Source organism: Dryobates pubescens, chromosome 35 (assembly GCF_014839835.1).
Source record: "Dryobates pubescens isolate bDryPub1 chromosome 35, bDryPub1.pri, whole genome shotgun sequence".
Classification (NCBI taxonomy): Eukaryota; Metazoa; Chordata; class Aves; order Piciformes; family Picidae; genus Dryobates; species Dryobates pubescens.
The window spans coordinates 5,372,892-5,382,858 of record NC_071646.1 but is presented as its reverse complement, the minus strand read 5'-3'; the positions used below and the strand labels follow the sequence as shown (position 1 = coordinate 5,382,858).

The 9,967-nt window shown below is 52.6% G+C and overlaps 1 protein-coding gene across 1 annotated transcript; it reads left to right on the top strand.

Annotated features, from left to right (window-relative positions):
- Window positions 1–1,311: 1,311 nt before the first annotated feature.
- Window positions 1,312–8,052, top strand: SRSF3 (serine and arginine rich splicing factor 3). The gene is made up of 6 exons (XM_054176570.1): window positions 1,312–1,426; window positions 2,202–2,409; window positions 2,900–3,034; window positions 5,543–5,581; window positions 6,805–6,891; window positions 7,142–8,052. The coding sequence occupies exons 2-6, from the start codon at window positions 2,204–2,206 to the stop codon at window positions 7,167–7,169; spliced, it is 495 nt and encodes a 164-aa protein (XP_054032545.1). The 5' UTR covers window positions 1,312–1,426; window positions 2,202–2,203; the 3' UTR covers window positions 7,170–8,052.
- The last annotated feature ends 1,915 nt before the right edge of the window (window positions 8,053–9,967 follow it).

Below are 9,967 nucleotides of genomic sequence, written 5' to 3'. Positions count from 1 at the left end.
TGCCATGGCCACACATTTCTTGCACACCTCCAAGCATGGGGACTCCACCACCTCCCTGGGCAGCCTGTTCCAAGCAATGTAAGAGAGCACAGCTTTCATGTGAGCACACACAGTGCTGCTCAGAGCTGGCTCAGGCTATCATCTCTTGGAGGACAATCAGAATGAGGACTCTTGAGTTACTCAAGTGCTGGATGGCTGTGCTGGGGCATCCTAAAACCATCTGCTGGAAGTAGGTTGGGTTTGGGGCTGAATGCAGCTGCCTCTGTTATGACCTCTGACTTTTGCCACAGTTAGGTGCTGCCTTCAGTTTCTTTAGACTGTCAAAAGCCAACTGAAAATGGGTCAGGATTTGATGAAGTGCTTTTTACAACATGTGGCTGATTGGCCTAAGTCCAAGTTTGGGGTTTTTTTTAACTCCTATTTTACACATCCTATTGAAATAAATAAGAGTTTAGTAAAGCAGTCACCACCACTCTGCCCTCTGTGACCAGGATTGCTCAGTTCAAATCATCTCCATTTTCTACTGAAATAAATAAATAAATCACTTCCCTCTTCCATGTGTCAGGAGGAGGAAGCCCTAGCACAAAATAAGACCCTCCCTGGGCACCCCAAGAGCTTTCTTGGGCACCCCAGGACCCTCTCTGGCCACCCCAGGGCACCCCAATACCTTCCCTGGGCACCCCAAGGTCTTCCCTGGGCACCCCAAGACCCTCTCTGGGCACCCCAAGACCTTCTCTGGGCACCCCAAGACCTTCCCTGGCCACCCCAAGACACCCCCCCCCCGACTCCCGGCCACACCAAGACCCTCCCTGGCCCCCCAAAACTATAGGATTTATTTAAAGCCCCTGTGGAGAGCGGTGAGTGAGCGAGCGGCAGCTCTCCTGCGTGTAAAAGCCCAGGGGGCGAGGAGGGGCTGGCGCGCATCGCTCATGGCTTGGCTGTATCCCACCGCGTCACAAACACGTGAAAATAGAACCCTTTCCCCTTCCCCCCCCCCCCCCCCCCCCCCCCGCCTTTTAAACAGCAAAACAGCCTCCGTGGGCGTGCTGCCGGCTCTCGACTTCACGGGTCTGAAGTCCCGCTTCGATAATCAGCGTCCAAAGAGAAGTTCGGGGCCGGGCCCGCGGGGCGGCCCCAGCGCTGCCGCCGCCATCCCCCCGGAGACTCCCGCCCGCCCCCGCACCGCCGCTCGGGACCGCGCGGAGGCGCGGGACGAGGCGAGGTGTCAATCAGCGGAACGGCGCCCTCTGATTTGCTGCCGCCCTGCGTCACATGGGCGCGCGCTGCCCCTATATAAAGGCGGGCGGGGTAGGCGGCGGTCGCCATTTTGTCCAGTGAGGAAAAGCGGAGCGCGGGTCTCGTGGAGGGTCGAGTCGGCTACGAATATAGCGCGGGCTCCATTCGCGCACCCTCCCTCTTAGCATCGGTGAGGATCTTCACCTCGGAGGGTGGGGGGGGGAAGGCGGCACCCGCGGTCTCGGACCCCGGCAGGGCGGATGGAAGCGGCGGGGCCCGGTGGCCGCGAACAAAGAGCAGCCGCCATTTTGTAAAGCTGGGCCGCGGGCGGTGGCTGCCGTTACGCTGAGGAGAGCCGGGTGGGGAGAAGGCGGGTAGGCCACGGATTGCCTTGAAGAGCCCGCTCGCCGCCTTTTCTCCGTGGTCAGCGAGGCGAGGCTGGGCGGGAGGTGCTTCGGGGGTGGTTGTGGAAGCCTTTCCCGCCTGCTCCGGGGCAGCGCTGCTTCTTCAGGCAGCGTGGAGGAGACGCTCCGGAGGGATTCCCCGAGCACTCCCGACGTGGTCTCTGCCGGAGATGGCGCTGGTTCTCCCCCGGCGTGTGCAGCCTTCTCCTATCTCCGCTCCGAGAACAATGGAGCCCAGCTCCCGCGCAGCTCCCTCTGCAGGCCCGGCCCCCGCCGGAAGAGAGCCCCGGAGGAGCACCCCCTTCAAAGTCGGGGGCTTTTAAAACAAACGAATTTCACTCCAGCTGTGAATTCTAACCGCTGTTTAGCAGCTAGATTGTTTTTCGTTCGGTGTTAAGCACTCTCCTTCCCTCACTACCCCCCATCCTTTCGACACAGATTAACGTTTCTGTCGTGTCGGATCGTGTCACTGCTGAAGTCTATGGGAAAAGCAGCGATCAGAATTGCCAGACGTGCACTCGCTGTGTGATCAGCGTACATAAACTTTCTGTTTCGTCCTAGCTATGCATCGTGACTCTTGTCCGCTGGACTGCAAGGTTTATGTGGGTAACCTTGGCAACAATGGCAACAAAACCGAACTAGAGCGAGCCTTTGGCTACTATGGACCACTGCGCAGCGTATGGGTGGCAAGGAATCCTCCCGGGTTTGCCTTTGTGGAGTTCGAAGATCCACGAGATGCAGCTGATGCAGTAAGAGAATTAGATGGAAGGTAAAGTGTGCTTCTTGTGTGCCTGGTGAAGAGGAATTGTGGGGAGTGATGGGGTTCAAATGGGGAAGCTTCAGCCGGCAGAACCAGCAACTTAAAGCCCATTTGTTCTGCAGTATTTATGGTGGTGTGAGGGTCGCCTGAATAGTGCAGGAATGGCGTTGGGATGGTTAGTTTCACGTTTTCAAAGTGGACTCTCAAATGGGACATGACTTGGACCTCTTCATGTGTATCACTTAAAGATGGTGTTACTGTAAAGGGGCAAAACTCATGAGGAAGACTCTCCCTTGATTCCTTCTCTGCCTGCTTTAGTTCCCTGGCAGGCTTGCAGAAGGGTCCAGACCTTTCGGAGTCTTCCTCCGCTCTGAATACTGTGTCCCTTGGCTAGTGTCTCTAGACAGCTTTTCACCTGGTTGCTTCTTTTTGCTTCTGCTGAGTCTAGGTTTCCTTCTGTCCCTGGAAAGCGCTAACTGCTGCCCATCTCTGTTGCCAGGACCCTGTGTGGGTGCCGTGTCAGAGTGGAGCTCTCCAATGGCGAGAAGCGGAGTCGGAACCGTGGGCCACCTCCATCCTGGGGCAGGCGTCCTCGAGATGACTACCGCAGGAGAAGTCCTCCTCCTCGTCGCAGGTACCTGTGGTCCAAGTACACCTGTAGAGCTGTTGGCACTGTTGCCACTTAGCATCCTAGAAGCAGGCTTTTTAAAAGCATGTTGATGGATAACGTTCCTCTATCTGATCACAATTTGGAGATGGCAAAGGCTAAAAATAGCCCAAACCAACACCCCCCACCCCCAAACTCGAGGTGAATTTGTGTTGAATGTTGGCTTTTGTCCTTAGGTGACTGTGCAGGTTGGTAGTCAGTGCCCTCTGTCCTGGACTTACCCTTGTTCCTCTTAAAATCTGCTCATCTTCTAGTCACACTTTCTTCCCCATACTTCAACTTAGGCTGTTCCTTTCCTTTATTCCATAATGGCAAAACATGACATACAGCAGCTTAGCATTTCCATGCAGATGTTTCTCTGCCTTGTTTGCACTATTTAAATCCTTTTCAAGTTAGGCAGCTGTTGAATAATTGCTACAGTAACAGTTGCTCTAAACATCCAGAGTCTTTAATTGCTGCAGTAAGAGTCACTCTAGACATCCAGAGTCTTGACACTTGAGCCTTAGTTTGGAGCTGAAGCAGTGTGTGACCATCGTTGTCACTCGAGGTTTGCAAACCCAGCTCTAGACTCTAGCAGGATTTTTGGTAACTGACACCTTCTTGGACCCAGACTAGCTCTGTCTGGCCGTTTCAGTCTGCAAGGTGGCTTTTTGCAGGACTGAGTTTTACCTGTGGCAGGTGAGTGAAGTCCTCCCGAGTCTCAGGGGGTTGGAGCAAAAAAAACCCACCCATAAACCCATTAAAAAAAAAAAAAAAAATAACACAAAGTAGGAGTTATTTGTTAGCTACTTAGATGGTTGTACTGATGGCTTGTTTTTCATTTTTTTTATGCTTTTTTGGTCCATCTATTAATAAAAATGAACCCGTTACAGAGTCACCATCATGTCTCTTCTCACCACCCTCTGAGTCTGCATTAGCCAGTCAGCCCTTTCAGCGTCATGTGACCAGCGCGCCCCACGCAGCTTGGCTGGTGTCGTTTCACATGACCCAGGCATGGCCAGTCGTCAGGTTGCACCGCCCTTTGGTTCCCGAGCATGCTGTTTTCTCTCAGCCTTCTCTCCAACCTTAACCAAATCGGCAGCAGCCACCTCGACCGCCCACACATTCCCGGCCAATCAGCTCAGCTGTTTATTTACCAAATGTGTCTTCACAACAACTGCAGCAGCAGCCCTCGGCTAACAAAAAAGCAGGAAAAATCCACACCACCCCCTTCGCCAACCAACCAAATCCACCGCAACATCTGGCAAAACCTTTTCAGCAAATTCTTCTTGGCAGTCAGTCCGGCAGCCTCACCTCACCATTTCTAGCTTGTTGAAACCCCAAAAAACTAGTAAGTTTTTCCTGCTTATACAGTTTACTGCTGGTTAAAAAAAAAAAAAAAGTTAAAAAAAAAAAAGGAGTAAGTGGCTTATAAGTAATTACTTTTCTCAATCAAAGGCTGGCTGTGCATAATTGAGTGGTAACGTTTACCTATGTTGCTTGAGAAAACTTTTAAGGGTGATAAGGAAGCTCTTAAAACGGTGAATAACTTTGGAAAACCAAAAAGAAACCAAACCATCCAGGATATTTGCATGTGAGATGCCAAACTAAAACCTGGGGGGGGGGGGGGGAGGGAGGAGGGGAAAGGGGCGTTTGTGATGAAGCTCTTAACAAACTCAAGCTTTTCCTTGCCAGAAAACAAAAGTAATCCTACTGCTACTACCAAAAAAAAAAAAACAAACAACAAACCAAAACAACCAAAGTCCTATCACCTTTAAATGGTTTTACTAACAAGTTTTCAAAACTGAATGACTTTTAACTTTTATTTCTGGTGGTGTTTCTGGTTTTGGGGGATGAACTTGGGCTGAGCTTAAGTTTCTTTTTCTTTTCTTTTCTTTTTTTTTAAGGAAATTATAGTCTAAACACCCTCTTAATGGCATTGAAAGAAAAGAAAGTGACAAACCACCACTTTGCAGTCCTAATGTAGCACTTAATGGCATCGATATTGACACTGAGCTCATTTTCACTTTGGTGTTCTTGTATCCACTTGGTATCTCTTTATGCCTTGTTCTGGACCTTTTGGCTTGCATGGGTTCCAAAACATTTGGTCTGTGCTGGTTTTGTTTGAATCTTTATTTTTTGTTGTTACTTTAGTGGTTTTTTTTCCTTGTTTTGGTTTTTTTTTTTGCACCACTTTGTGGGCCTTTGGTGTGTTCTGGGCAGTGTATGTAGTGGAAATGGAAAGTGTTGCATTGGACAACTCTGCTATGGAGCATTCTTAGTTAAAGGCAGTTCGTGGTTGGAAAGGTGCTGTTCACACTGAGCTTTGGTTTACTGCCTAATCTTTTCCATGCCTTTGACTGGATGGTGGATGCCAGTTTTTCTTGGCACGTTCCCTGGGCCCAACAGTGAGTTTGACAAGTTGGGAAATGCCTCAGCCCCGTTACTGCTGACAGAGCTGGTAGAAAGCCTCACATCTCCTCTTTCTGGTTCTAGATCACCGCGAAGGAGAAGCTTCTCTCGGAGCCGCAGCAGGTAGGCATCGCTTTGCTGCGGCCTGGGGGGGTAAAGAACAAGCTCTGCACCACAAGGGTGCTGGAACACTGCAGTGGGTTGACCAGGGAGGTGGTTGGGGCCCTGTCCATGGAGATACTCGAGGTGAGGCTTAACAGGACTCTGGGCAACCTGATCTAGTCTGACTGCAGAGGGGGGCTGGACTAGATGACCTTTGGAGGCCCCTTCCAACCCAGACCATTCTATGGTTCTGTGAAAAGAAACTCAGACATCTCTGTTTGGGGTGTGGGCATTAAGAGACTTCTGGAGCAGGGAGAAATGGGTTTGCTTCTGTCACACTGGACTTGATGGCTTTAGAGAGTCTCACTCTAAAGCACTCTACAGTACTGCTGACCTGCAGTTTATTTCCACAGCTGTTCAAGATCCTAGGGTTATTAGGAAGGATATTAAGGGAATTCAGTACTTAGCTCTGCAGCTGTCCCAGGTTCCTGCTGCTTTTCCCTTAGCTTGTGTTCATGTGCTGCTCCTCCAGCTAGTGAGCACAAGCACAGATGAGACAGGGAGCATGTTCTGCTGCTACACACTGCAGGGTTGGATGGTGGTGACACAGCTGTGTAACACAGCTTGCTGTTGGGATCTTTGAAGCTTCCACATCTCATGCTATGTCTTGTAGCACCAGGTGCTGCCTTGCTGTCAGGGTGTGGGTGCACAGGGACACACTGAGCTGCTTGCAGTCTGACTCCAGGCATACAAATTGCAGAGGAGCGGATGCCCCTCTGCAGCGCTGCTTAGGCTGTGTTTGGCTCAAGATGGTGCCAGTCTCTTTGGTGGTGCCCAGTAACAGGGCGAGGAAGAGCAGGTATTAACACAGGGAGTTCCACCTCAACACAAGGAGAAACTTCTTTGTGAGGGTGCTGGAGCCCTGGAGGGAGGCTGCCCAGAGAGGTTGAGGAGTGTTCTTTGGAGGCCTTCAAAACCCACTTGCATGTGTTCCTGCACAACATGCCCTAGGTGACCCTGCTTTGGCAGGGAGGTTGGGCTGGATGATCTCTGGGGGTCCTTTCCAACCCCGACAAAGCCATGGTAATTGGTACCTGAAGGAAGGGTTCATCCCATCAGCTTGAGCAGGTTTCCCCTGGCTGGCAGTTAAGGGGTTGAACTGCTGCAGGGAGATTTCTTCAGCCAGCAGTGCAAGCTAAGGCAGCTTTGGCAGGGTCATCACCTTGTGTTGTAATCCTGAACAGGTCCCTCTCCAGAGACAGAAGAAGAGAGAGGTCACTCTCACGGGAGAGGAATCACAAGCCTTCTCGCTCCTTCTCCAGGTCTCGCAGGTAGGAGGAGTCTCCATGGTTACAAGTTCTGGGTAACTGATGGTTTCCATGGCTGGGTAATACCAGAGAGGGTTGTGGTGGAGAATCATCTCTCTTGAGAGATTTTTCACCTGGAGAAGGAAATACTCAGCTTGATGAAAGGAACAACATCTTTGAACCCTTCATTACCATCTGCTGGGCTGGGGAGGGTTTGAAGCCAAGCCTGCTGTTGGCAGCTGGGTGCTAACCACATCTCTGTGTTCTCCTTCAGTCGCTCCAGGTCAAATGAGAGGAAATAGGACTCTGGGAAGGAGCTGTGTACAGGAAGTCATTAGCTCTGAGGACAGGAGGAGTATGTACAGAACATTGTTTTGTTTTGGAACTTCATAAAGCTTGGTGCATTTTTAAGATGTTTTAGCTGTCGAACTTGCTTTGTTCCTCGTATCTTGTAACAGGTGGCAGATGTAAAGATGTGAATCTGTATATGGTTCTGAGCTCTGGTTTGTGATACCAATCCCTTTACAATGTACCATTGCACAGCCCTGTGCGTGTGCTGAGTGGGGAGCAGGCTGGCTGCTGTGGGCCTGGAGGTGTGTCTGCTCTTGCTGTGCTGGGGATGTGTGCGGGGGGGCTCTGCAGGGGGGTGGGAGCGTGGCTGCGAGCAGGGCCTTCAGCCAGCAGAGCAAGATGCAGACGCTGCCTTAGTCCAGTTCTTGGGAATAGTCAGGAATGTCAAGCCCAGGGGTGTGTGAGGGGAGTGACTGAGCTGCAGCTTTGTCCAGAGCTCTAGTTCTGATTTCCAGTACCCAGAACTGAGCTGCTTGATGTAAAACGGAGATGTTTAGCCTTGGGGTCAGATCCTTTGTCACTAGGCAAGTGTGATCCACCGTCTGCCCCAGAACCTCCAAACAGACCAAATAGAGCAGAACTGACAGCTGGAGTGGGTGTGTTGTGTGTGGGATGGTACATTGTAAAAACGAACTCAACATTTCTTTACTGTACAAGAATTTTCATGTCACTTGTAAAATGTCTTTTGTGAGATCCTTGGGATTAAAGTTTTGGTTACAACTCCTGGTTTTAATGTTTGAGTCCCTGCTGCCTGCGTTCGGATGCCTTGCGGAGCAGGGTTGGGGTGCAGCTTGGTTCCAGCTGGCTCTGCTTGGTGGTACAGGGGGAGGTGACGCTCTGCACGTCTCACTGTGACACCTGCTGGTGTGCTGCTGGGAGTTGCAGGGCTCTGCCTGTGACTGCTCTGTGTCTCAAGGCAGGGTTTGACTGCACTGTTCCCAGCACAGCCTAGGGGGGCTGCTGGCTTCACTCCTGCCTACCAGGGAGCTCCATGATGCCTGCTCAGGAAACCAGCTGCAGATGGAAAGGGTCACAGTGTTGGCAGCCTGGGTGTGGGCTGGGAGCACTGAAGGTGTTCTTCATCACTGTCAGTCGTGTACAATTGCTGTTCTGTAGTTGGAACCTCACCCGAGTGAGTGCACTTGGAGTGCAAAACCATGGTGTGGCTTGAGTACCACTCGAGCTCCCAGCCTGCCTCCACATCTCCTCCTTTCCTTCTGCCCAAGAGAAGATGAGCTTCAGCAGCTTCCTTTGTGTGTGCTTCCATTAAATCCATCATGCTGAGCAGCTTCCTGTCTTGCTTGCCTTTACTTGTATCCAGGTGGGGACACGGTTCTGGCCAAGGGTAAGAAAGGTGCTGCTGCTTCAGGCAGGGGAAGCAGCAGCTAGGTGGGAGGGGGAGTGTGGATGGTAGAGGCCTCATGCCCTAGCAGCTGAGGCAAAAGTGTTACCATCTTGGCTGCTGAAGTTACCCTAACTCCTGAGTACTGTTAATAGTTGGACTGGGGGACCTTAAATGTCTCCAACCTTTCTGTGATCCTCTTGACTAGGAGTTACACAGCCGCTGGGCCAGGCAGCTCCTAACCAGCCTTGCGTTCAGTGGGGAGCAGGAAGGCTGCCGGTGGTGTGAGACACAACCAGCCTTGGACCATCTGCGGGGCAGTGAGCCAAAGGTGAAGCCAGATCCTCTTTACTGACCTGCTCGGGGTGGGTTTAGGTGATGCTTGATAGCGCAGCTGCTAGAGCACCTCGAGGTAGAAGTTGGCCTTGCGATGGTTGGCACAGAGCTGGTTACTCCCTCCCGTGGGGTCTCCACGGGGCTCCCGCTGCGGGCGTGGGCACAGCGCAGCCGCCTGCCGTGCGCTGCCGCCGCTGGCCAGCAGAGGGCAGTGCGGCCCCGCCAGCCGCCGTAGCTCCTGCGCTGTTGAATCCTCCCTAGCTCCGGCCTCGGAGCGCTGACAGCAGCTCCTGCGAGGCTCTTTGTGCTCCGTGAGAGGCTCCCAAGGGCTGAGCTGCTGTCCTGTGCCACAGGCAGCTGTGTGCCCTTTCCTGGCGTGTGCTGCCACCAGGGCTGTGGGGAAGGATGGCAGCGCTGGGTGCCCAGGGGCCCCTCTCTGCTGGCATGGGTTCCTCTTGTGGTGACGCTACTGGGGGACAAGTGGCCTTCGGTTTCAACCATGAAAGGGAAAGGAGGGAAGGAAAGCCGCAGTGCTGGAGGTGGTGTAGGCTGTGGGGAAGCAAGATGTGGGGTTTGTGCACGGGGGAGTCTGCAGAAGAGTTCTCAGGTTCAGGTTGCTGACCTCATCCTGCACTCCTCAGCTGAAGGAGGAAGTTGGTGCCCTTCAGCTGGATGAGGTCTGCTGCTTCACAGGGTTTATGTCATCAGGTGGGGTTTGGTGGAGGAACCAAATGAGCAGCTTCCAGAGAAAGATGGGAAATGTCTCAATCCTGCCTGTGAGCAGGGTACAAGTAGCCAGGGCTCTTTCTAATGCAGCCACACTTGTAAGGCTCCCAGTTTGCTGGAGGCAGCCTCAGAGGGGCACCGGCCCAGAGGGGCACCAGCCTGGGAGCACCATCCACAGGCCGAGCTTCTGTGTGAAGTCAAACTTATGAGGAGATGCTTGTGCTGACCTTGTAAGGCCAGGGACATTCCTCCCCTCCTCACAGACCTTAAAGCAGGAGGAGCAGCCGAGCAGCCTGTGCTGGCCAGCGGAGGACAGACGCCGGCAGCCCCGGGTGGTTCGTGCCC